This window comes from Oncorhynchus mykiss, chromosome 11 (assembly GCF_013265735.2).
Source record: "Oncorhynchus mykiss isolate Arlee chromosome 11, USDA_OmykA_1.1, whole genome shotgun sequence".
Taxonomy (NCBI): Eukaryota; Metazoa; Chordata; class Actinopteri; order Salmoniformes; family Salmonidae; genus Oncorhynchus; species Oncorhynchus mykiss.
Window position 1 is genome coordinate 20,185,923 of NC_048575.1, and position 27,844 is coordinate 20,213,766.

The following is a 27,844-nucleotide window of genomic DNA, read 5'->3' on the forward strand; positions in this document are numbered from 1 at the left end:
AAGAGCAGAAAAAAAAATGTAGGAAACTATCCTCAGCACCGTATCCAAATTTGTTGAAAGATTAGTTTTTAATCAACTTCAGGGATATCTTCTTGAGCACAAACTTTTTTATGAACTACAATCTGGATTTAGAACAGCTCATTCCACTGATACTTGCCTTATCCACCTTTTTGATCACATTAAGCAGGAAAGTGAGAAGGGGAACTATACAGGTATGGTCATGTTAGACTTGCAAAAAGTTTTTGACACTGTGGACCATGATGTTCTCCTGATGAAACTGAAATGCATGGGTCTAAATTATGTAGCAGTGAATTGGTTTAGATCTTATCTGTCCAACAGAACACAAGTATGTAATGTTGGTGATGTTCTGTCAGAGGCCAAAGAAATTTCCAGTGGAGTACCGCAGGGATCCATTTTAGGGCCTCTTATTTCTTATATACGTTAATGATATGCCAGATACAGTAAAGTGTAAACTCCTGCTTTATGCTGATGATTCAGCTATACTGGTATACTGGTATGAGGGAAGGAGTCCACAGTTTACATAGTGGAGACCCTGAGTAAGGAATCACATTTTGATGGAGGTTGGTTGTTTGACAACAAATTGTCACTACATCTGGGAAAAACTGAATCGATTTTGTTTGGAACAAAATGTAGATTGCTTAGGGCTGACAAGATAAAGGTAAACTGTGCAGGCAACAAGATTGAATCTAAAACAAGTGTATCTTTTCGTGGTGTGTCCCTAGATCAATCCCTTTCTGGAGACCTGATTGCTGCTAAAATACTTTCTAAAATGGCGAACAAATAGAAATGTTGATATCGTAACACTAAATATTTTAACATTAAAGTTAACAAACTGCTTGTCTCAACCTTGATTCAGTGTCATGTTGAATATGCCTGCTCTGCTTGGTATAGTGGGCTATCAAAAAAGCTGAAAAAGAGAATGCAGGTCATGCAAAATAATGTTATCAGGTATATGCTGAATGTCTGCCCTAGGATGCACATAGGGGTACAGGAGTTCCAGGAGGTGGGCTTGTTGCCTTTGGATTCCAGAGTGGACCAACTTAAACTTAATCATGTGTTTGACATCTCAAAGGTTACAATACTAAAACATATTGATATGGTCTATAACCAATACAGTCACAATACCAGAGCTAGTGCTATGTCTTGTAAAATCCCAAGAGTAAACAACATACATACAGGCATTTGTCTATGGAATAGCCAACCCTTGGAGTAAAAAGTTGAAATTGCTTTAAAAAGCAGGCAAAGGTTTTCATTTGGACAATGTTGTCTAAGTAAAAGAAACCTCTCCACTGCCCCTTATGCCCCCTACTGCTGGTCATGTGTATTATTTGAAGGATCGGTATGATGGGCAATTAATAGATTGTTAATATGGCTGATTTTTAAGGTTAGGGAGAAGTGCAGTGAATAGTGTCACTTTTTAGGATGTCAATATAAATGAATGTATTTATGGTTGTTTGTAATTTTGTCTTGCCTTTTAATCATTAAATGTGTTATTGTTTTTACACCGAGCACCACTTTGGAAACAAGTGTTTTAATTAATACTTTCAAGTGATATCCTCTGCGTCCACATTGTACATTTTGTTGTATATGTCTGTTACCCAAAATAAATTCCATTCAATATCATATTTCTACTAAGCACCACAGCTTGGGGTTTGTCCTTCAGACCTTCAAAACTAAAGACAGTCCACTGAGAATCCTTTTGTGCAGCTCTCCAGATATAAATCATTCATCTGGTACTCCTAAATGGGCTGGGAGTTTACCTGCCATTAAAGAACAGGACATATGATCATACATGAGCTACGAAAGCTCCAATCCATCCCACTCTGCAGGGCTGAGATACGGAGACCTAACGCATAGGCCTTATCAGGAGCCTGGCATTGCCTAGCATCTGGGTAGGAAGGTATAGGACAATGAATATGCCTGGTGTTTTCTTCCACTTGTGCCTTCAACAAGGAGAGATTTAGTGGGTATTGATGGATGTGGCCGGCACAATCTCTTTCCCTCTCTGCATCACTCTCTCTCTCCTTTTCCCTTTTTCTCACTCTCTAATACAGATTAATAAAAATCAGTTTTTTCATTGTGCCGTCCAAGCCAAGCTCTCCGAACTAGTCAATGATTGTGAATTATTAGTCGCTGGATTACATCATGAAGCCTAATGAAGGCCATGGATCAGGCAGATACAATCACAGTGCTGTGTCATGCGGGAATTGCCTTCCTAGTGAAAACAGGCCAGAGGAACCAAAGCATCCAATAATGACACAGCATCTATCACGGACTAGAACAGCAAAAGATCAAAAGAAGATTTGACTCAGCCAAAATGAGTCTGAAAACCAACTGTTTTATAGAATGACAATATTTATCTTTCTGCCATTATTTCGATGGGATAATGCAAAGCAATCGGGTAAGAAAACAAACACCAAGGTATTACAGAAATACCCACAGATGAAGCAAAGAGAAGTGCTGTCTTGGTGCAAAACACTCATCCTTGAGGGCTGCAGTGTAAACATGTTTTTTAAAATATTTCCTTCCCCAACAGGAAGGGAGGAGCTGAGAGACGTCACTTTGATGAAGTGAAGGCAAACGAGAAGCCGGACTGCAAACTCAGGTAAGGAGAGGGAAAGAGATGTTTATTTATTTTGCCTTTTGTACTTTAATCATTTGCACATCGTTACAACACTGTATTTATACATAATACATGTATACATTTGTAATGTCTTCATTCTTTTGGAACTTCTGTGAGTTTAATCTTTACTGTTCATTTGTATTGTTTATTTCACTTTTGTATATTATCTACTTCACTTGTTTTGGCAATGTTAACATATGTTTCCCATGCCAATAAAGCCCCTTGAATTGAAATTTAATTGAATTGAGAGAGAGAGAGAGAGAGAGAGAGAGAGAGAGAGAGAGAGAGAGAGAGAGAGAGAGAGAGAGAGGGAAAGATAGATAGAGACAGAGACAGAGCAGAGAAAGAGAGCGAGAGAGAGCGAGAGGAAGAAAGCATACAATCTGAGTAAATGTATCATAGTGACTACTTTGTATATAGCAAAGGCTAAATCCTAGCTTGAAATAACCAGGTTCCTTTCAATCATGTAGCCAAGTGAACTGTATAATTACTGAAAGGGTGATGTGCACGGGTATCAAGTTATGACCACGAAGTCCTTCTATAGTTTGTCTGTTATTGTGTTGCAGATATGTGACTCGTTTCAGCAAACTAGGCGTATGTCGCAAGTCACGACTTCACAGGAGAGGCATTTGAACGTTTATTTCTATTTTCTATCAAAATGCGTTTATTGGCAGAAATGCCTTCTGGAACATTTGAAATTCCATTTGCCTTAATAACAAACGTGTACGCCATCTGTAAATACAAATAAAGTTGTTAAACTACGAGCCTAGTGGGTTTAACAACAGAAAAATACAGGAAAAAAGACAGACAAGACATTATCCCGCTAGCCATAATTGGCTGAGATAATGAATGGGCTAGAGATGCCGACAGATGAGTTTCGGATTGGTCTGCCATGTAGCATCTTCTGTCTATAAAATGACCTGCTCGTTATATGTAGATAATCCTTTCTACTGCAGTTCTTTCGAAAGACATAACGTTAGCCACGGAGAACTGAAAATGTTTTGCTAATGCTCTAAATAACATTGCTGCCATGAATTTATCAGGTGATATCGACAAAGGACAAAAAAAATAAGTTGTGTCGGACTACTTTCAGGAGGACGATCATAACATGCTGATTCTCTCTGTCTGAAAATGAATCAGACGATGAGGAAATCCCTGATTTAAGTAAAAGCATTTTCATTGAAGAAGACATTGTAGAGTCTTCTGATGACAGTGAGGGAGAAGAAACGGTGATCAACAGTGTTGTTGTCACGGAAGAAGTTGACTGTGTTTTGAAATCCGTGGAATGTCTAGTAGAAGCAGAGTATGATAAGGATATAAATACAATTCTGCCGTTTGATTGCAAATGCAGAGGGAGTCCAAAAGAGAACACAGATGGCTGTTGTATAAAACACCTGTCTCCGGATTATATCTTCAAACTAAGGGCAAACATGGCATCCGTGACAGAGAGGGAGAAATATCTGATGATTCTTATGGCATTGCACACGGTCAGTGTGAAGATAGATAGATAGTATACAAAAAATATATATACTGTATACATATATGTATATACACTGCTCAAAAAAATAAAGGGAACACTTAAACAACACAATGTAACTCCAAGTCAATCACACTTCTGGGAAATCAAACTGTCCACTTAGGAAGCAACACTGATTGACAATAAATTTCACATGCTGTTGTGCAAATGGAATAGACAACATGTGGAAATTATAGGCAATTAGCAAGACATCCCCAATAAAGGAGTGGTTCTGCAGGTGGTAACCAGAGACCACTTCTCAGTTCCTATGCTTCCTGGCTGATGTTTTGGTCACTTTTGAATGCTGGTGGTGCTTTCACTCTAGTGGTAGCATGAGACGGAGTCTACGACCCACACAAGTGGCTCAGGTAGTGTAACTCATCCAGGATGGCACATCAATGCGAGCTGTGGCAAGAAGGTTTGCTGTGTCTGTCAGCGTAGTGTCTAGAGCATGGAGGAGCTACCAGGAGACAGGCCAGTACATCAGGAGATGTAGAGGAGGCCGTAGGAGGGCAACAACCCAGCAGCAGGACCGCTACCTCCGCCTTTGTGCAAGGAGGAGCAGGAGGAGCACTGCCAGAGCCCTGCAGAATGACTTCCAGCAGGCCACAAATGTGCACGTGTCTGCTCAAACGGTCAGAAACAGAATCCATGAGGGTGGTATGAGGGCCCGACGTCCACAGGTGGGGGTTGTGCTTACAGCCCAACACCGTGCAGGACGTTTGGCATTTAACAGAGAACACCAAGATTGGCAAATTCTGACTGCCAGTAGCCTGACTGCCATTAGGTACCGAGATGAGATCCTCAGACCCCTTGTGAGACCATATGCTGGTGTGGTTGGCCCGGGTTCCTCCTAATGCAAGACAATGCTAGACCTCATGTGGCTGGAGTGTGTCAGCAGTTCCTGCAAGAGGAAGGCATTGATGCTATGGACTGGCCCGCCCGTTCCCCAGACCTGAATCCAAATGAGCACATCTGGGACATTATGTCTCGCTCCATCCACCAACGCCACGTTGCACCACAGACTGTCCAGGAGTTGGCGGATGCTTTAGTCCAGGTCTGGGAGGAGATTCCTCAGGAGACCATCCGCCACCTCATCAGGAGCATGCCCAGGCATTGTAGGGAGGTCATACAGGCACGTGGAGGCCACACACACTACTGAGCCTCATTTTGACTTGTTTTAAGGACATTACATCAAAGTTGGATCAGTATGTAGTGTGGTTTTCCACTTTAATTTTGAGTGTGACTCCACATCCAGACCTCCATGGGTTGATAAATTTGATTTCCATCAATAATTTGTGTGTGATTTTGTTGTCAGCACATTCAACTTTGTAAAGAAAAAAGTATTTAATAAGAATATTTCATTCATTCAGATCTAGGATGTGTTATTTTAGTGTTCCCTTTATTTTTTTGAGCTGTGTATATATACAGTGCCTTGCGAAAGTATTCGGCCCCCTTGAACTTTGCGACCTTCTGCCACATTTCAGGCTTCAAACATAAAGATATAAAACTGTATTTTTTTGTGAAGAATCAACAACAAGTGGGACACAATCATGAAGTGGAACGACATTTATTGGATATTTCAAACTTTTTGAACAAATCAAAAACTGAAAAATTGGGCGTGCAAAATTATTCAGCCCCTTTACTTTCAGTGCAGCAAACTCTCGCCAGAAGTTCAGTGAGGATCTCTGAATGATCCAATGTTGACCTAAATGACTAATGATGATAAATGCAATCCACCTGTGTGTAATCAAGTCTCCGTATCAATACACCTGCACTGTGATAGTCTCAGAGGTCCGTTAAAAGCGCAGAGAGCATCATGAAGAACAAGGAACACACCAGGCAGGTCCGAGATACTGTTGTGAAGAAGTTTAAAGCCGGATTTGGATACAAAAGATTTCCCAAGCTTTAAACATCCCAAGGAGCACTGTGCAAGCGATAATATTGAAATGGAAGGAGTATCAGACCACTGCAAATCTACCAAGACCTGGCCGTCCCTCTAAACTTTCAGCTCATACAAGGAGAAGACTGATCAGAGATGCAGCCAAGAGGCCCATGATCACTCTGGATGAACTGCAGAGATCTACAGCTGAGGTGGGAGACTCTGTCAATAGGACAACAAAGTATATTGCACAAATCTGGCCTTTATGGAAGAGTGGCAAGAAGAAAGCCATTTCTTAAAGATATCCATAAAAAGTGTCGTTTAAAGTTTGCCACAAGCCACCTGGGAGACACACCAAACATGTGGAAGAAGGTGCTCTGGTCAGATGAAACCAAAATTGACCTTTTTGGCAACAATGCAAAACGTTATGTTTAGCGTAAAAGCAACACAGCTGAACACACCATCCCCACTGTCAAACATGGTGGTGGCAGCATCATGGTTTGGGCCTGCTTTTCTTCAGCAGAGACAGGGAAGATGGTTAAAATTGATGGGAAGATGGATGGAGCCAAATACAGGACCATTCTGGAAGAAAACCTGATGGAGTCTGCAAAAGACCTGAGACTGAGACGGAGATTTGTCTTCCAACAAGACAATGATCCAAAACATAAAGCAAAATCTACAATGGAATGGTTCAAAAATAATTAAAATAATTAAAATGCCTTTTTTTAAAGACAAACTGATAGGAGTGAGAAAATTAATTTTAATTTTGATGTTTGCAGGTATTGTGCATGTTGGACCATGCACAAGCTCCATCACAGTCTGAACATCCCCTTCCTGATCACAGGCCACTCCAAGTTTTCCCCCAACTGGTGCTTCAGCCTCATCAAGCAGCGCTTCAGAAAGACCAGAGTGAACACTTTGTCCGAGATTGCTGGTGTTGTGAAGGTCAGCACTGTGACAGGGTTCAATATCCCACAGCTGGTTGGACTGGAGGATGACACGGTGCTGGTGGAAAGCTATGGCTGGCAACAACAACTCAACGCAAATCAAATCACATTTTATTAGTCACTTGCGCTGAATACAACAGGTGTAGACCTTACAGTGAAATGCTTACTTACGAGCCCCAACTGACTCCGTACTTCCGGTCCCTAACACAGATCAAGCAGTACTTCAGGTGAATATAATTTCACTTCAGGCCGCTGCCACAGATCAAGCATTACTTAAGGTGAATACCATTTCTGTTGCATTGTATGAGGTTATTCTTCTTATCTTAAGTTGGGAGGTGAATTGCCATAATGCAAAGATGCTCCTGAGTGGCACAGCGGTCTAAGGCACTGCATCTCAGTGCTTGAGGTATCACTACAGACACCCTGGTTCGAATCTGGGCTCTATCACAACCGGACGTGATTAGGAGTCCCATAGGGCAGTGCACAATTGGCCCAGCATCATCCGGGTTTGGCCGGTGTAGGCCGTCATTGTAAATAAGAATTTGTTCTTAACTGACTTGCCTAGTTAAATAGAGGTCAAACTTCTTAGGGCTGCAATCCCGTTAATGGGATCGATATGACAACAGCCAGTGAAAGTGCAGGGCGCCAAATTCAAAACAATCTCATAATTAAAATTCCTCAAACATATATCTTATACCGTTTTAAAGGTAATCTTGTTGTTAATCCCACCACAGTGTCTGATTTCAAATAGGCTTTACAGCAAAAGCATCACAAACGATTATGTTAGGTCACCACCAACTCACAGAAAAACCCAAGCCATTTTTCCAGCCAAAGAGAGGAGTCACATAAAGCACAAATAGAGAGAAAATTAATTACTAACCTTTGATGATCTTCATCAGATGACACTCATAGGACTTCATGTTACACAATACATGTATGTTTTGTTTGATAAAGTTCATATTTATATAAAACAATCTCAGTATACATTGTTCACTAGTTCCAAAAACATCTGGTGATATTGCAGAGAGCCACATCATTTTACAGAAATACTAATTATAAATGTTGATGAAAATACAATTGTTAGACATGGAAATATAGATATACCTCTCCTTAATGCAACCGCTGTGTCAGATTTCAAAAAACTTTACGGAAAAAGCAAACCGTGCAATAATCTGAGACCGCGCTCAGGAAAAAAATAAATGAGCCGCCATGTTGGAGTCAACAGAAATCAGAAATAACATTATAAATATTCCCTTACCTTTGATGATCTTCATCAGAATGTACTCCCAGGAATCTTGATTTGATTTGTTTGATAATGTCCTTTATTTATGTCCAAGTAGCTACTTTTGTTAACGTCGGACGAAAACTTCAAAAAGTTATATTACAGGTCGAAGAAACTAGTCAAACTAAGTATAGAATCAATCTTTAAGATGTTGTTATCATAAATCTTCAATAACGTTCCAACCAGAGAATTCCATTGTCTGTAGAAAAGCCATGGAATGCAGGTCGCTATCATGTGAAATGCGCATGACCAGGACCTGGCTCTCTGCCAGACCACTGACTCAAACAGCTCCCATCCGGCCCCACATCACAGCCTCATTCAAGTTTCTAAAGACGGTTGACATCTAGTGGAAGCCTTAGGGAGTGCAACATAACCAAAATCCCACTGTGTATTCAATAGGTGCTGGGTTGAAAATCGACCAACCTCAGATTTCCCACTTCCTGTTTGGATTTCTTCTCAGGTTATGTTATACTCACAGACATCATTCAAACAGTTTTAGAAACTTCAGTGTTTTCTATCCAATACTAATAATAATATGCATATAATAGCAACTGGGACTGAGGAGCAGGCCGTTTACTCTGGGCACTTCTGGGCACCTTTTATCCAAGCTACTCAATACTGCCCCTGCAGCCATAAGAAGTTAAATAAAAAAAACGTCTTCTCAATTTTTTTGTTATTTACTTTTTTACAGCTTCGATGTTCTGGAGCCTGATGTTGTGGTCATCAAGGAGCGTTCGGACTCAGTCGGGACCAGGTTTCAGCTGTTGCACAACAGTGACATCCTTCCTCCTATAGATGGTCTGCATGTACAAACACCACCTGGACTGGTGACAGCTAGATAAACTTTTGTGACGAAGAGGCTATGGACATCACATGCCCTGCAGCAAATTCAAGGGCAGAACAGAAACAGGCTCTCCCAATATAGATTCCCTTGTTCATGTGTGGTTTGGACAGACCAGTTCATCACTGGGGGCGAGTTCCCAGTCATCAGGACTATCTCCAGTGCCTCCATGGACATTCACATGACTCTCTCCTAACACACACGCCATACATTGCTGCTACTGATTATTTTTTTATCCTGCTGCTCAGCCACTTTACCCCTGATTGTTTACGTATAACTACCTCATCAATCACCAGTATAACTGATATTTTTATTGATATTGTTATTGTACATACGGCATGTTATTTTGTTCTTTCTCTACTGTCATTGACACTTGTTCTTTTTTTCTTTATATTGACAATATCTATTTTTGATATTGCTATTATGCAAGTAAACATTTTTCTGTACTGTTTACACCTCCTGTGGAGACCCATACACTTAGCAAGATGTAGCTGTGGTTATAGTATTTCTTCCACATGACCCATTCAGTTAGACAAGTGTGTCTGGGTAAGCGTCATCTAATATTTATAAAATATTTTTATCTGGACTCTGTTTACCTGGAATTTTTCCTTATTTTCGACTACTACTTTTACCACCTTTAGTATTAATATTTACCACACTACATGACATTTAGCACGACCTCACATGTGAATCCTTAAAGAGATGGGTGGGGGCTAAGGCTGAAGAGGGTGTGAACAATGCTGAAAGGGTGTAGACAAAAGAGCTCTCCAGTAGGTGTACCAAAACATTCAAGGGCCATTTTCTAAAAAAGTGGGGCTACAAGTTTATCAACTTTCAAAGCAGAATTACTTTCCAATTGTTCCTCAAATGCAATGTATGAAATACCATTTTGTAGCTCCAAGTCTCTACTTTTTTGTTTAGATTTTTTTGTTGAATTTTTCCCCCTTTTTCTCCCCAATTTCGTGGTATCCAATTGTTAGTAGCTACTATCTTGTCGAAAGTCATGCGTCCTCCGAAACACAACCCAACCAAGCCGCACTGCTTCTTAACACAGCGCGTATCTAACCCGGAAGCCAACTGCACCAATGTGTCGGATGAAACACCGTGCACCTGGCGACCTTGGTTAGCGTGCATTGCGCCCGGCCCGCTACAGGAGTCGCTGGTGCATGATGAAACAAGGATATCCCTACCGGCCAAACCCTCCCAAACCCTCCCTAGGTGCAGTACAGCACCCTTAACCGCCTGCGCTACCCGGGAGGCCGAGTCTCTACTTTTATCCAATGTAAAACCAAAAATGTCTAATTTTGCTGCATAAGACCGAATCAAGGCGGTCAGTCACATATGGGGTTATCCAGCAGTCTCCTGTCTGATGAGCTGAAGAGGATGCAGCCGCATGCTGTGGATGTGGTTCTGGATCATGTTACAGCACATCCAAAGCTCATTTTGTCTGGCAATGGGAAAAGAGTGCAATACGTACAAAAAGCGCAGAACCACCCTTACAACCTGAAGAAGTGTCAAGGTGGTATTTCTGTCAGGGCAAAGGAGGGATTCTCAGGCAGATTCTACTGCGTGGTGTATTTGGACAGTTAGAATGGGTGGAATGTAGGCATGGCAAAAGATTCCATCGATAGGGCCCATGGTAGACTGAACTCTGACGAAGGATTCTGGACTGTATGGTTGTCTTTTAAGACAGATTGCACATACCTCGCTCTCACTGAAGAGCAAGCCAGAGAATTTGAGGGTTTTTGTGGATTACGATGAAGGTCTCCTTCTATGATGTGATAACAATGGTGCCGAAGGGGAGGGCTGCAGTTTTACGGGCTCCTAACCAATTGTGCTATTTTGTGTGTTGTTTCACATTGTTTAACTTATTTTGTACATAATGTTGCTGCTAATAGCTTCTGGATACCAGAACATCGATTACTCACCTCAAACTGGACAAAGATTTTTCTTTAATGAGTCTGACGAGAAGGATATACTGTTTCTCCGAGACCAGGCCCAAATCCCTGTCATTCACTTGACGAAAAGGCAGAGGTACAGGGGTGCGGAGATCGGGGTGCGGATTCGTCGGCGAGTGGGTAACCTGCCACTACCATCCGTTCTATTGGCTAACGTGCAATCACTGGAGAATAAACTAGATTAGCTCCATCCGAGACTATCCCACCAATGGGACATTAAAAACTGTAATATTGTCTGTTTCATCAAGTCGTGGTTGAACAACGACATGGATAATATACAGTTGGCTGTGTTTTCAGTTCATCGGCAGGACAGAACTGCTACGTCCGGTAAGACGAGGGGTGGTGGTGTGCGTCTGTCAATAACAGCTGGTGCGCAATGTCTAATATTAAGGAAATCTCGATGTATTGCTCGCCTGAGTTAGAGCACCTCATGATAAGCTGTAGACCACGCTATAGCCAAGAGAGTTTTCATCTATATTTTTCGTAGCCGTCTATTTACCACCACAAACCAATGCTGGCACTAAGACCGCACTCAATGAGCTGTATAAGGCCATATACCATAAGCAAACAAGAAAATGCTCATCCAGAAGCGGTGCCCCTAGTGGGCCGGGGACGTTAATGGAGGCAAACTTAAATCCGTTTTGCCTAATATCTACCAGCTAATGTTACGTTCAACCCGAGGAAAAAAAACTCTGGACCACCTTTACTCCACACACAGAGATGCATACAAAGCTATTCCTCGCCCCCCATTTGGTATTTCTGACCATGATTATATCCTCCAGATTCCTGCTTACAAGCCAAAGCTAAAGTAGGAAGTGCCAGTGACTCGCTCAATACGATGTTATGTTACAGGACTGTTTTGCTAGCCCTGTCTGGAATATGTTTCGAAATTCATCCAATGGCACTGAGGAGTATACCACCTCTGTCACCGGCTTCATCAATAAGCGTATCGATGACATCGTCCCCACAGCTGCCGCTTTCAAGGAGCGGGATACTAATCCAGTCGCTTATAAGAAATTCTGCTACGCCTTCAGACGAACCATCAAACAGGCAAAGCGTCAATACAGGACTAAGATCGAATCCTACTACACCGGCTCTGACACTTGTCGGATGTGGCAGGAATTGTAAACTATTACGGACTACAAAGGGAAACCCAGCCGCGAGCTGGCCAGTAACGCAAGCCTACCAGAAGAGCTATGCTTGCTTTGAGCAACACTGAAGCATGCATGAGAGCACCAGATTTTCCAGACAACTGTGATTTCACGCTCTCCATAGCCGATGTGAGCAAGACCTTTAAACAGGTTCATTAGGCAGCGGGCCAGATGGATTCTGTAATACCTACATGTTTCAAGCAGACCACCATAGTCCCTGTGCCCAAGAAAACAAATGTAACCTGCCTAAATGACTACCGCCCCGTAGCACTCACATCAGTATCCATGAAGTGCTTTGAAAGGCTTGTCATGGCTCACATCAACACCATCATCACGGAAACCCTAGACCCACTCCAGTTTGCATACCGCCCCAACAGATCCACAGATGACTCAATCTCAATAGCACTGCACACTGCCCTTTCCCACCTGGACAAAAGGAACACCTATGTGAGAATTCTGTTCATTGACTACAGCTCAGCATTCAACACCTCCCTCTACAACTGGATCCTGGACTTCCTGATGGGCCGGCCCCAGGCGGTAAGGGTAGGCAACAACACATCTGCCACACTGATCCACAACACGGGGGCTCCTCAAAGGTGCGTGCTTAGTCCCCTCCTGTACTCCCTGTTCACCCACAACTGCGTAGCTAAACATGACTCCAACACCATCATTAAGTTTGCTGATGACACAAAGGTGGTTGGCGATGAGACAGCCTATAGGGAGGAGGTCAGAGTCCTGGCAGTGTGCTGCCAGGATAACAACCTCTCCCTCAACGTGAGCAAGACAAAGGAGATGGTCGTGGACTACAGGAAAAGGAGGAACGAACACGCCCCCATTCACATCGACGGGGCTGTAGTGGAGTGGGTCGAGAGTTTTAAGTGCCTTGGTGTCCACATCACCAACAAACTATCATAGACCAAACACACCAAGAAAGTCGTGAAGAGGTCACAACAACACATTTTCCCCCTCAGGAGACTAAAAAGACTTGGCATGGGTCCGCAGATCCTCAAAAAGTTCTACAGCTGCACCATCGAAAGCATCCTGATCGGCTGCATCACCGCCTGGTATGGCAACTATCAGCATCTGACCGTAAGGCGCTACAGATGGTAATGCGTACAGCCCAGTACATCACTGGGGCCAAGCTTCCTGCCATCCAGGACCTATATACTAGGCGGTGTCAGAGGAAGGTCCAAAAAATTGTCATAGACTGCTTTCTCTGCGACCGCATGGCAAGCGGAACCGGAGTGCCAAGTCTAGGTCCAAAAGGCTCCTTAACAGCTTCTACCTGCATGCCATAAGACTGCTGAACAATTAATCAAATGGCCCCCCGGCCTATTTACATTTACATCCCCCTTCCCTCCCCTTTCTTTTTACACTGCTGCTACTCGCTGTTTATTATTCATGCATTGTCACTTTACCCCTACAAGTACAAATTACCTCAATTTACCTGTAACCCTGGACATTGACCCCCTGTTTATAGCCTCGTTATTGTTATTTTTTAACTTATTTTTAACTTTAGTTTATTTCGTAGATATTTTCTTAATTCTATTTCTTGAACTGCATTGTTGGTTAAGGGCTTGTAAGTAAGCATTTCATGGTAAGGTCAAAGGGGATACACCTGTTGCATTTGGCGCATGTGATAAATACAATTTGACTTGATTTGATTTGACACACAGTCTACTATTTTACTGGCTGCAACTTCAACGATCAACTCTATCCATAATTGAACCCCTTTGATGATTATGATGGCACGAACCCAGTCCCATTGGTCATCACCCCTGTTAACCAGACACCCTGAGGGAGACATCCTGACAGCGCTAAGCCATGTAAGATCAAACAAACAATTGTAAAATTGTTTCAAATACTAATTAACAGTAACTTACAATAGGGCTTACCCAGGAAAAAAACGTCAAAAAAAACTAATCCATTGTAAACAAGTGTAACGGTAACGTATATTAATATAAACTATACACTATATTATAAACTGGGTGGTTTAAGCCCTGAATGCTGATTGGCTGACAGCCATGGTAGGTCAGACCATATACCATGGGTATGACAAAAACATGTATTTTTACTGCTCTAATTACGTTGGTAAACAGTTTATAAGAGCAATAAGGCACCTCGGGGGTTTGTGATACATGGCCAATATACCACGGCTAAGGGCTGTGTCCAGGTACTCCGCGTTGTGTCGTGCGAGAACTGCCATTAGCCGTGGTATATTAGCCATCTACCACACCTCCTCAGGCCTTATTGCTTAAATGTACACTATAAACAATCAATGCCTTCTCATGTAAATTGTCAAATGATACATAACTTTATTACCTTTATCAGTCTGCTTATATTTCATTCACGTTTTTATTTAATCTGATTTTGTCATTACTTTACTCTTTTCATTTAACTGAATTAACTGTTCAGTTTATTGATACACAACAACATTTTGGAAGGGATGTGAGAGAGAGAGAGAGAGAAAGTGAGAGAGTGTGTGAGTGTGGGTGCGTGCGTGGCATAAAGAAGTCAGGGGACAGATTTGAACAAAGAAAACTGATATCTGTTGGCTCGTCTGTCACTGTCATTGCCTGCCTGTCAACTGATGACTTGCCCTGAAAGACAGATCAGCTGAGGAAAACATGACATTGATTTAAACCAAATAAGATATATCCCTTGTCTTCTCCTTCTACCTCTCTCTAATAATAATAATTAATAATGGGGGAGGGGGGGGGGGGCAGGGGACACACACCCACTGCCAGGACATCCAACAAATGAATTTTTATTTATTATTTTGATGGGATGTTGCATAGCAACAGCGTAAAATAACTATGACAAAGGTGTTCGAAAAATATAGAGCTGTTAAAGATCAAAGAGCAAGTGCTGGCTTAGGGCCGGGCTGCGAAACTCCAATCCTTGAGGGTAGCAGGGTCTAGTTGTTGCATTTCCTGCCCCTTTAAGAGCAGGAAACACAGAGAGCATGGAGGGAAAGAGAGAGAGAGGGAAATGGAAGGGAAGTAGGGAAAGAGTTAAGGAGGAGCTGTGTGACATCACTTTGCTGAAGTGAAAGTAAATGAGAGAAGCAGAGGACTGCACAAACTTTCTCTTGCTCTTCACAAAACATTCTACACAGCTGCACAGAGACACCATTTTGTCGTAAAAGAAGAAAAGTACATATATAATCAGGTAAGGAGAGAGAGAGAGAGAGAGAGAGAGAGAGAGAGAGAGAGAGAGAGAGAGAGAGAGAGAATTTGTACAAGAAGACATTAATTGTAAGAAACCATACAATCTAAGTAAATATATTATAGTGACTACTTTGAATAGCAAGGGATAAATCCTGTCTTGTGTTTATTTCAATCATGTAGTCAAGTGAATGGCAGCATTAGTGAAAGATTGTGGCGTGGACAGGTATCAAGTAAGGACTGTTCTTAGTAAACACAACTATAAAAGATGAATAAGTCCAGGAAGTCCTTTAATATTTATTTTGTGTTCCAGATATGGCGTCCTCGAACATTTTGCTGCCAGAGGAGGAGTTCCAGTGCTCTATCTGTCTGGAGGTTCTCACTGATCCGATCACCACTCCATGTGGACACAACTTCTGCCAGGCCTGTATCAGCGGATACTGGAAAAGCACTGAACAGTGCCAGTGTCCAATGTGTAAGGAGACCTTTGACAAAAAGCCTAAGCTCAAAATCAACACAACACTCCGAGGGGTTGTGAATCATTTTAAGGGGATACAAGTCAGAGACAGAGATGAGTCCCCTGCTGCGCCTGGAGAAGTGGCCTGTGATGTCTGCACTGTGACGAAGCTCAAGGCCCTTAAGTCCTGCATGGAGTGTCTGACCTCTTTCTGTGAGACTCATCTGCAGCCTCATCAGATAGCCCCAGCCCTGAAGAGACACAAGCTGATCAACCCTGTGGAGAACCTGGAAGACAGGATGTGCAAGAAGCACAAGAAACCCCTGGAGCTGTTCTGTAGGACTGAACAAATGTGTGTGTGTCAGTTCTGCACTGTGACAGACCACAAGGGTCATCACACCGTCCCTCTGAAGAAGGAGTTCGGAGAGAAGAAAGCTGAGTTGGGAAGGACAAAGAATCAAATGCAGCAGATGATCCAGAAGTGCCTACAGAAGGTTAAAGAGATCAAACACTCAGCGGAGCTCAGCAACAGAGATGCAGAGAGAGAGAGAGAAGAAAGCGAACAGGTCTTCACCACTCTAGTCCGCTCCATGCAGAGAAGCCAGGCTGAGGTGTCTAAGATGATTGGAGAGAAGCAGAAAGCAACCATGCGGCAGGCTGAGAGCCTCATTAAAGAGCTGGAGCAGGAAATCACCGAGCTACAGAGGAGACGCTCAGAGCTGGATCAGCTCTCACACTCTAAGGATCAGCTTCACTTCCTCCAAAGCTCGCCATCCCTGTGCCCCCCTACATCGACCAAGGACTGGTCTGATGTCAGTATAACCCAGAACCAGAACAAGTGGAATGTGCAAAAAGACATATCCCAGCTGGATAAAAAGGTGAGGAGAGCACTTTCTGAACTTGAGGAGAAATTGAGTAATGTATTGGAGAAGTCAAAGGGTGATGACCTGAAGAGGATGCAGCAGTATGCAGTGGATGTCACTATGGACCCTGATACAGCACATCCCCTTATCATTGTATCTGGCAATGGGAAACTAGTGAGAACAGGTCACTTTGAACAGAACCACTTCTACAACCTAAAGAGGTTTAGAAGTCGTGTAGCTGTTTTGGCAAAGGAGGGCTTCTCCTCGGGGAGATTCTACTATGAGGTGCAGGTGAAGGGGAAGACTGGGTGGAATGTAGGAGTGGCCAAAGAGTCGATTAATAGAAAGATAGGTGGATTATACCCAGAGCAAGGATTCTGGACCGTGTGGTTGTCTTTTCAGGTTGACTATGAGGCCTGCACAGACCCCCATACCCCCCTCTCACTGAAGAGCAAGCCGGAGAAGTTGGGGGTGTTTGTGGATTATGAGGAGGGTCAAGTCTCCTTCTATGACGTGGACACCAGGTCTCATATCTTCTCTTTCACTGGCTGCACCTTCACAGAGAAGCTCTATCCATACTTGAACCCCTTTGATGATTATGATGGCTCAAATTCAGCACCAATGATCATCACCCCTGTTAACCAGACACCCTGAGGGTGACATTGTGACAGTGCTAAAATGGGGGCATTTGTAATACTGATTCAAATGGTAATTTAAAGTAACCCATAACCTTTTAGGACACTTTTATCAGACCTGCTAACCTGCTTGTACAGTGCCTTGCGAAAGTATTCGGCCCTCTTGAACTTTGCGACCTTTTGCCACATTTCAGGCTTCAAACATAAAGATATAAAACTGTATTTTTTTGTGAAGAATCAACAACAAGTGGGACACAATCATGAAGTGGAACGACATTTATTGGATATTTCAAACTTTTTTAACAAATCAAAAACTGAAAAATTGGGCGTGCAAAATGATTCAGCCCCTTTAAGTTAATACTTTGTAGCGCCACCTTTTTTTAATACTTTGTAGCGCCACCATTGTGAAACAGACTTATAGTGAACTCAGTAGGTGAGAACTAACCCCAATAGCAGAAATGTGTATTTGAGTATCTGGTATTAAAAGGTCCAATGCAGTTTTTATCTCAATATCAAATAATTTCTGGGTAACAATTAAGTACCTTACTATGATTATCAGTGGTGGGAGCAAATCACTGTTCAAGGTCAAGGTCAAGGTCTCAAGTCGAGTCCCAAGTAGAACAGGTCGAGTCAAGAGTCAAGTCCAAGTCAAGTCGAGTCCCAAGTAGAACAGGTCGAGTCTCGAGTCAAGTCCAAGTCGTGCATTCTAAGAACAAGTCAAGTAGAGTCACAAGCTTTTTGTCAAGTCAAGTCTCAAGTCAAGAAAAAAAATATATACAGTATACTGTATATCTTTGTCTATTTATTGAGGCTACCAGAAAGCCCTTTTCATTATCTTATCCTAAACATATTTTGAATATATTTTAACAACAAATTCCCAATGCAAGTAAATTAAGTAAATTATACATTTCAAGCAATTTCATACCAAAAGACCAGCAGGCCTATGCTAGTAGTTGTTGCTTGGTGCCACACTGCTGGTGAGCTTGCAAAGTAAACATTTCATATTCTTGATCACCAACATTTTTTGGAGTTGCATATGGCAATCGTCTCTCCCTACAATTGGACATCAGCAATGTATTCACAGCAATGTATTCACAAGCTCAGTGGTTCTCAAAATGTTTGTAAAACAGCGTTTTACACCTGCATTTTGTGGAAAATGCAAAAACGCAGTTTTACAAAATGTTTGAGAACCGCCGTGCAGTTTTTTTCTGTACAGCTATTGGATTGGGTGCAGCGCAAATGTCGAATAGTAGAGAGAGATGGTGGAGGTGTTGTCAGCCAATATCAACTAGGGATATCGGGAGGTTGCAGGAGACGGACGGAAAGCATGGTCTGTCTTAGTTTTCATAAACTCTAGACAGCATTCTGTCTTCACCCTACAGTTCTCAGACATTAGCTTTGCCCACTACTGCCCCATGTGAACTACAATCCTGACCGTGTGTTTTAATAGTCATCACTTGCGATATGGCTTTCAAAACATATGGCCCTTATCTTCCAACAACAGGAAAAAAACCTTCAAATAAAATGACTTGTCCTGAAAGATCCATACAGCTATGGGTACAGATCCATTCAGCTATGGGCACAGATCCATACAGCTATGGGCACAGATCCATACAGCTATGGACACAGATCCATACAGCTATGGACACAGATCCATACAGCTATGGACACAGATCCACACAGCTATGGGCACAGATCCACACAGCTATGGACACAGATCCATACAGCTATGGACACAGATCCATACAGCTATGGACACAGATCCACACAGCTATGGACACAGATCCATACAGCTATGGGTGCTTCCATCCGATGAAACTTCACTTCCGCTACACAGGAATGCGGAGCAAGCTATATAGCTAATTAGCACAGCTATCAGATATATAGCCAGTAGCCACCAACACTAGAACTATCTGAAATATGAAGATGATCAATGAAATCGCCAGGCCGCCTAATGTTATTGTTCTGGCAAAGATGCGTTCATAGTAGATTGCTAAACTGTATACAGTATATGGATAACTTTTGTATAGACAATATTAACATAGGCTTAATCTGTTTTTACCAGGCAAAACTGGAGAAAATTAAACAAGTGCTATCTGGCTTTTGCACGCTAATGCTGATGACTGGTCAACAATCACGACCCACAACTTTTTGGTTCTAAAGCACAGATTAGATGTTTTTTAGACAATCATTTGGTGCAATACCGTAGGCCTATGTTAGAAACCAGATCAAATAGGAAAAGGTATAAATATAAAATACAAATAGTATATGTAGACAATAAAAGTATGAAAAATATGTATTTTTCCCATTCAGTTTCATACTCTCGACCCCTAGAACCTTCTCCACTTTGAGAACCACTGCTCTAGCTTACATGACCTGTCTTGATTGACAGTTTGCTGGTCCAATCAGAGAGTAGAGAGTGTGCATCACTAGGCAAATCTGTTGCACTTTTTGCAAGTGCTTAGGTTGCTTGTGTCTACGGTCTCTGGCTGTGTAGAGAGTAATCCAGGGAGACACTGTGCCAGAAAATGACAAAACGTTACAAAACCTGGCCAGATCATTTCAAGTCATCAGTCATCAAGTCATCAGTCTCAAGTCAAAGTTGAGTCCGGAGTCTTGAGGTTCCAAGTCAAGTCTCAAGAAATGTAATTTTCTTTCAAGTCGAGTCTCAAGTCATCAAATGTGTGACTCAAGTCAGACTTGAGTCCAAACCTCTGGTGATTTTTAAAAATTAAAATGGTCAAAAATAAAAGAAAATAGCTTCTTAGCAAAGAGTAATTTCTTAAGCAAGAATTTAGCTAGGACTGTCTTGGAGTGGTCTGAGTGGGGAGGGGAAAACTGAAAACAAGCTGTTTTTGGAACTCTCTATCTTATAGGTCGGTTTCAATAAAACGTCACAATACGTTCGATTTGCTACGCTAAAACGATTGACAACTATGTGCCGTTTTCAAGGGATTGTGAAATACAGTTGCAAGAAAAAGTATGTGAACCCTTTGGAATTACCTGGATTTCTGCATAAATTGGTCAAAAAATGTGATCTGATCTTCCTCTAAGTCACAACAATAGACTAACACAATGGCTTAAACTAATAACACACAAATTATTGTATTTTTCTTGTCTATATTGAATACATCATTTAAACATTCACAGTGTAGGTTTGAAAAAGTATGTAAACCCCTAGGCTAATGACTTCTCCAAAAGATAATTGGAGTCAGGAGTCCGCTAACCTGGAATCCAATCAATGAGACGAGAATGGAGATGTTGGTTAGAGCTGCCCTGCAGTATAAAAAACACTCACAAAATGTGAGTTTGCTATTCACATGAAGCATTGCCTGATGTGAACCATGCCTCATACAAAAGAAGACCTAAGATTAAGAATTGTTGACTTGCATAAAGCTGGAAATGGTTACAAAAGTATCTCTAAAAGCCTTGATGTTCATCAGTCCACGGTAAGACAAATTGTCTATACTATAAATGGAGAAAGTTCAGCACTGTTGCTACTCTCCCTAGGAGTGGCCATCCTGCAAAGATGACTGCAAGAACACAGTGCAGAATGATCAATGAGGTTAAGAAGAATCCGAGCGTGTCAACTAAAGACTTACAGAAATCTCTGGAACATGCTAACATCTCTGTCTCGAGTCTATGATACGTAAAACACTAAAGAAGAATAGTGTTCATGGGAGGACATCAAGGAAGAAGCCACTGCTGTCCAAAAAAACATTGCTGCACGTCTGAAGATTGCAAAAGAGCACTTGGATGTCCACAGTGCTACTGGAAAAATATTCTGTGGACAGATGAAACTAAGGTTGAGTTGTTTGGAAGGAACACACTATGTGTGGAGAAAAAAAGGCTCCAAAACTCCCCCCACCAAAACAAGCAGAGATTTCAGGTGGTCTTTTCAAACAGCTCTTACACTAAAAGGGCATTATCAGAATTTCCAGAATTTCACAGTATTATTCCAACCTCATAGTGTGGATATATAAACCCCTGTGAGATATCAGATGGTGCCGGAGGGGATGGCTGTTGTTTTATGGGCTCTTAACCAACCGTGCTATTTTTTTTTTCTTCAAATTGTTTGTAAACTATTTTGTAGATAATGTTGCTGCTACCGTTTCTTATGACCGAAAAGAGCTTCTGGACATCAGAACAGCAATTACTCACCTTGAATTGGACCAATAATTTATCTTTAACGAGTCGAACGAGAGGGATTTACTCCAGACACCCGAACAGGCCCTCATCCCAGTCATTCATAGGAGAAAGAGACAGAAGTTTCGTGGAAGGAGAACAGGGTGCCTTGTAAGGATCCGGCGACGAGTGGCTAATTTGCCTTTGCCATCGGTATTATTGGCCACCGTACAATAGCTGGATAATAAAGTGGACGAACTAAAAGCACGTATATCCTACCAACGGGACATTAAAAATTGTCCCTGTATATAGCCTCGCTATTGTTATTTTACTGCTACTCTTTCTTTATTTGTTACTTTTATCTCTTTTTTTTTCTTTTTTTCTTAACTGCCTTGTTGGTAATTAAGCATTTCACTGTAAGGTTGTATTCGGTGCATGTGACAAATAATTGATTTAATTCGATTTTTGACTGCAATGGCCTTTTAAAATACTTTTTTTCTGTGTACTTGAGTATTTTCACATACACAACCCAAAACATGTACTTATATTTTAGTATTTGAATGGTTATTTGTAAAAAACAAATAGTAATTTTCAGTTATTATTTTGAAATGAATGGGAGTGTAATTGAGTCAGTGTATTTTAAAATGCTTTCCAAGGGTATTTCCAAATACATTAAAATATCCAACTACTTATTTTCTGAATACTTACTTCAAATGTATGTAAAGTAATTGAGATATTTGAAATGGTATTTTAATCCAGGTCTGCCCAATAGTTACAGTATGAGGAGCACTAGAAGACAAGCAATCTTCCCAGGGTCCCCTGCTATTTTACATTTCTAAACCACCTTAGATCCTTCGTCTCCCCTCACCTCTTCACCCTTCACCATTATACCTCTCACTTTTCTCCCTCTCTCTCCTCGATATTCTCCTCCATCTCTCCTATCTACCTTTCTCCCCTCATCAATCTTCCCTTCTCCAGTCTCCTCGATCTCCCTTCCGCCTCTCCCCTTCCCCTCCTGAACCTATCAGCAGAGTAACCAGCAACCTCTGGCACCACAGCAAACTGCCAGGACATCCAGCAATGATGCAACAACCTTTGGAAAGGATGTCGGTTGGTTGGCTGGTGCTATTGTTGCGTGTGTATGAGAGAGTGTGCGTTGGCTAAAGATGTCAGGGGACAGATTTTTATCAAAGAAAACTGATATTTGGTGGCTAGACTGTCACTGCCTGACTGTCAGCTGATGACTGGGGAAAGTATGACATTAATATGATATATCACTTGTCTTCTCTCTCTCTCTCTGTGTCCAATCCTTTCTATGACTTTGGCCCCTCTCTAGTAGTCCTGGCAGAAAGGCTGGACTACTCCACTAACTGGTATAGAGGGACTTAATATGGCCTTATCGCATAGACCACAACATTAAGAGGGGGGCAACTTTCTCTGTAACACCAATTGTATGGTAATATATAATAAAATATATATTTCACCTTTATTTAACCAGCTAGGCCAGTTGAGAACAAGTTCTCATTTACAACTGCGACCTGGCCAAGATAAAGCAAAGCAGTGCGACTCAAACAACAACACAGAGTTACACATGGAATAAACCAACATACAGTCAATAACACAATAGAAAAGTAATTGCAAATGAGGTAAGATAAGGGAAGTAAGGCAATAAATAGGCCATGGTGGCAAAATAATTACAATTTAGCAATTGAACACTGGAGTGATAGATGTGCAGAGGATGAAAGTGCAAGTAGAGATACTGGGGTGCAAATGAGCAATTTGCTGAGTAGAGTGTTGGAGGCTATTTTGTAAATTACATCGCCGAAGTCAAGGATCGGTAGGATAGTCAGTTTTACGAGGGTATGTTTGGCAGCATTAGTGAAGGATGCTTTGTTGCGAAATAGGAATCCAATTCTAGATTTAATTTTGGATTGGACATGATTAATGTGAGTCTGGAAGGAGAGTTTACAGTCTAACCAGACACCTAGGTATTTGTAGTTGTCCACATATTCTAAGTCAGAACCGTCAAGAGTAGTGATGCTGGACGGGTGGGCACGTGCAGGCAGCGATCTGTTGAAGAGCATACATTTAGTTTTACTAGCATTTAAGAGCAGTTGGAGGCCACGGAAGGAGAGTTGTATGGCATTGAAGCTCGTCTGGAGGTTAGTTAACTTCTCTAGGGTAGGGGGCAGCATTTGGAATTTTGGATGAAAAGCGTGCCCAAATTAAACAGCCTTCTAATCAGGCCCAGAAGATAGTATGTGCATATCATTGGTAGATTTGGATAGAAAACACTCTTCCAACACTGTTAAAATAGTGTATGTGAGTATAACAGAACTGATTTGGCAGCTGAAAACCTGAGAAAAATCCATTCAGAAAGTATGACTTTTTTTTGTTGTTAAAGTTTTCTATTCAATGCCATTACAGTATCCATTGACTTAGGACTAAAATTGCAGTTCCTATGCCTTCCACTAGATGTCAACAGTCTTTAGAAATTGTTTCAGGCTTGTATTCTGAAAAATGAGGGAGTAAGAGAAATCTGAATGAGTGGACCCTGCCGTGTCACTGAGCTTTTTCATGAGCGCGACCGAGAGAGAGCCTTTCTTGTTTACCTTTTATATTGACGACGTTATTGTCTGGTTGAAATATTATCGATTATTTAGGCTAAAAACAACCCGAGGATTGATTATGAACATCGTTTGAAATGTTTCTGCGAACTTTACGGATACTATTTGGATTTTTTTGTCTGCCTGTTGTGATTGCGTTTGAGCCTGTGGATTACTGAAGAAATTGCGCAAACAAAATGGAGGTTTTTGGATATAGAGAGACGTTATCGAACAAAAGGGACATTTATTGAATAAATGAATGTCTTCTGAGTACAACCATATGAAGAGCCTAGATATAGGTTTGTAACAGTTTGGGTCTAGAGTGTCTCCCCCTTCGAAGAGGGGGATGACCGCGGCAGCTTTCCAATCTTTGGGGATCTCAGACGATATGAAAGAGAGGTTGAACAGGCTAGTAATAGGGGTTGCAACAATAATAATAATTTTAGAAAGAGAGGGTCCAGATTATCTAGCCTGGCTGATTTGTAGGGGTCCAGATTTTGCAGCTCTTTCAGAACATCAGCTATCTGGATTTGGGTGAAGGAGAAATGGGGGAGGCTTGGGCAAGTTACCTTGGGGGGCGCAGGGCTGTTGACTGGGGTAGGGGTAGCCAGGTGGAAAGCATGGCCAGTCATAGAAAAATGCTTATTGAAGTTCTCAATTATCGTTGATTTATCGGCGGTGACAGTGTTTCCTAGCCTCAGTGCAGTGGTTAGCTGGGAGGAGGTGCTCTTATTCTCCATGGACTTTACAGGGGTCCCAGAACTTTTTGGAGTTTGTGCTACAGGATGCAAATTTCTGTTTGAAAAAGCTAGCCTTTGCTTTCCTAACTGCCTGTGTATATTGGTTCCTAACTTCCCTGAAAAGTTGCATATCGCGGGGGCTATTTGATGCTAATGCAGTACGCCACAGGATGTTTTGTGCTGGTCAAGGGCAGTCAGGTCTGGAGTTAATCAAGGGCTATATCTGTTCCTGGTTCTACATTTTTTGAATGGGGTATGCTTATTTAAGATGGTGAGGAAAACACGTTTAAAGAATAACCAGGCATCCTCTAACGACGGAATGAGGTCAATATCCTTCCAGGATACCCGGGCTAGGTCGATTAGAAAGGCTTGCTCGCTGAACTGTTTTAGGGATTATTTGACAGTGATGAGGGGTGGTCGTTTGACCGCAGACCCATTACGGACGCAGGCAATGAGGGAGTGATCGCTGAGATCCTGGTTGAATATAGCAGAGGTGTATTTGGAGGGCAGATTGGTTAGGATGATATCTATGAGGGTGCCCGTGTTTACGGATTTGGGCTTGTACCTGGTAGGTTCATTGATCATTTGTGTGAGATTCAGAGCATCTAGTTTAGATTGTAGGACGGCCGGGGTGTTAAGCATGTCCCAGTTTAGGTGACCTAACAGTAAGAGCTCTGAAGATAGATGGGGGGCAATCAATTCACATATAGTGTCGGGGGCACAGCTGGGGGCAGAAGGTGGTCTATAGCAAATGGCAACGGTGAGAGACTTGTTTCTGGAAAGGTGGATTCTTAAAAGTAGATGTTCAAATTGTTTGGGCACAGACCTGGATAATAAGACAGAACTCTGCAGGCTATCTCTTTAGTAGATTGCAACTCCACCCCCTTTGGCAGTTCTATCTTGTCGGAAAATTTTATAGTTAGGGATGGATTTTTATTTTTTTTGGTGGCCTTCCTAAGCCAGGATTCAGACACAGCTAGGACATCCGGGTTGGCAGAGTGTGCTAAAGCAGTGAATAAAACAAACTTACATGCTGACCAGACCGGACATGTCGCGTGCGCGAGCGTCACAAAATACATTTAGAAATCCACGTTATTCACACTGCTCCCGCGTGCCAACGTGTGTCCTCGATGCCAAGGGCTAAAATAGAACTCCTTTCTATTTCTGACGCAGATCGCGCTGCAAGTCCTGTCTCTTATATCTCCTCATTGGTTTATAGAAGCAGGTACCATCGCCTCATTGGTCATACCCACATGGGTGATTGAAAGACGAAATGTTTTGCAGCTTGTCGTGGTAATACTGTTAAAGTGTAGATGCCAATCACCTTATAAATTCAAATATGAAAAAGCCTGGAAGGAGGAGAGATGACTAGAAACGATTCGGTTGGCCATTTCATGTGTGGATTAATTGTCGGAGTAGAGGACCTTGTGCAATTCAGGTAAAATAACAACTCAATGTTTATATCCCAGGACAAATTAGCTAGCAAACGCAAGCTAGCTAAATAGGACAAATTAGCTAGCAAGCGCAAGCTAACTAGCTAAATTGCCATACATGTTTAATGCTTTTCGACCTGTCCCCAAATGAATGTCATTGGTTCAGAGTTTGTTTTGATATGTTAATCTGCGTGTCATGATCGCGTTTGGTGTAGGGGGACAAAATAAATTTATGCACGATAGCGCACTATGGCGCACGCGTGCAGCCGGTTTGGGTTCCGTTTTAGGGAAGAGGCTTCTAATGTTAACATGCATGAAACCAAGGCTTTTACGGTTACAGAAGTCAATAAATGAGAGCGCCTGGGGAATGGGAGTGGAGCTAGGAGCTGCAGGGCCTGGATTAACCTCTACATCACCTGAGGAACAGAGGAGGAGTAGGATAAGGGTACGGCTAAAGGCTATAAGAACTGGTCGTCTAGTACGTTTGGAACAGAGAGTAAAAGGAGCAGGTTTCTTGGCGCGGAAGAATAGATTCAAGGCATAATGTACACACAAAGGTATGGTAGGATGTGAATACAGTGGAGGTAAACCTAGGCATTGAGTGACGATGAGAGAGTTATTGTCTCTTGAGACAACATTTAAACCTGGTGAGGTCACCACGTGTGTGGGAGGTGGAAACAAAAGGGTTAGCTAATGCATATTGAGCAGGGCTGGAGGTTCTACAGTGAAATTAGACAATAATCACTAACCACAACAGCAATGGACAAGGCATATTGACATTAGGGAGAGGAATGCATAGTCGAGTGACCATGGGGTCTAGTGAGTAGCTAGGCGGGCTCGAAACACGGCGATTCAGACAGCTAGCGGGCCAGGGCTAGCAGGCTAGCAAAAATATTTGCTGCCATTGTACTAAGGTTGGCAATACGAGAGGTCTTCAGACATAGTATTTTTGTATTATTTGACTTGAAAGAACAACTAGTGGGTTTTGAGTGCTTCTCCCTTAATTTGGAAGGTTGGTCTGCCTGCTCGTCAGTCTGAAGGAGATATTCTGAGAGCAGATTCATGTCTCCTTCTTCTGTACATAAAAACTGTTTAACATAATAGTGTCTTTGGAAAAGTGGATCATATATCCCAAAGTCAATAGCGAATGTGACTATGTACATATTTATGTTGTCGTTAATGTATTTAAAACCTATTTCAGCAAGTTATTCAAGTGTTTGCTAGCTTAGCTAGCCATGCTAACTAGCACCGTAAGTCAGTGTACCTATCTAAAATATATATTTTGTCCTGCCTAACCAGTGAACATGTGACTGTGACCATCCCGCCAATGCCTTTCAACACTGTTTGATATCATTTACTGCAGGTATGCTTTACTGTATTTTTGTTATTTTCTAAACACAGCGCATGTATACTATACAATCACTTTGTGCATTGAGTCTGAGAGAGATTCTGAGAGCAGTGAACGTGTGGCTGTGACTGTCCTGTCAATGCCTGTCATCACTGTTTGTTATCTTTTACTGCAGATAAAAACCAAGTCAACCTGAAGTATGGGTATCCATGTGCCTTTCTTCTCAAATCAAATCAAACTTTATTTGTC

General features: G+C 42.0%; 2 protein-coding genes across 5 annotated transcripts in view; one reads left to right on the top strand and one right to left on the bottom strand.

Moving 5' to 3' along the window:
- Positions 1–27,844, bottom strand: part of neto1l (neuropilin (NRP) and tolloid (TLL)-like 1, like) — a 184,120-nt gene that overhangs the window by 50,675 nt on the left and 105,601 nt on the right. The gene's annotated exons all lie outside the window — the stretch shown is intronic.
- Positions 15,278–17,838, top strand: LOC110536583 (zinc finger protein RFP-like). The gene is made up of 2 exons (XM_036935144.1): positions 15,278–15,392; positions 15,702–17,838. Exon 2 carries the CDS (start codon positions 15,704–15,706, stop codon positions 17,360–17,362), a length of 1,659 nt encoding a protein of 552 aa, XP_036791039.1. The 5' UTR covers positions 15,278–15,392; positions 15,702–15,703; the 3' UTR covers positions 17,363–17,838.

Coding starts and splice junctions, on each gene's coding strand:
- LOC110536583 (XM_036935144.1), top strand. CDS start 15,704: ATGGCGTCCTCGAACATTTTGCTGCCAGAGGAGGAGTTCCAGTGCTCT.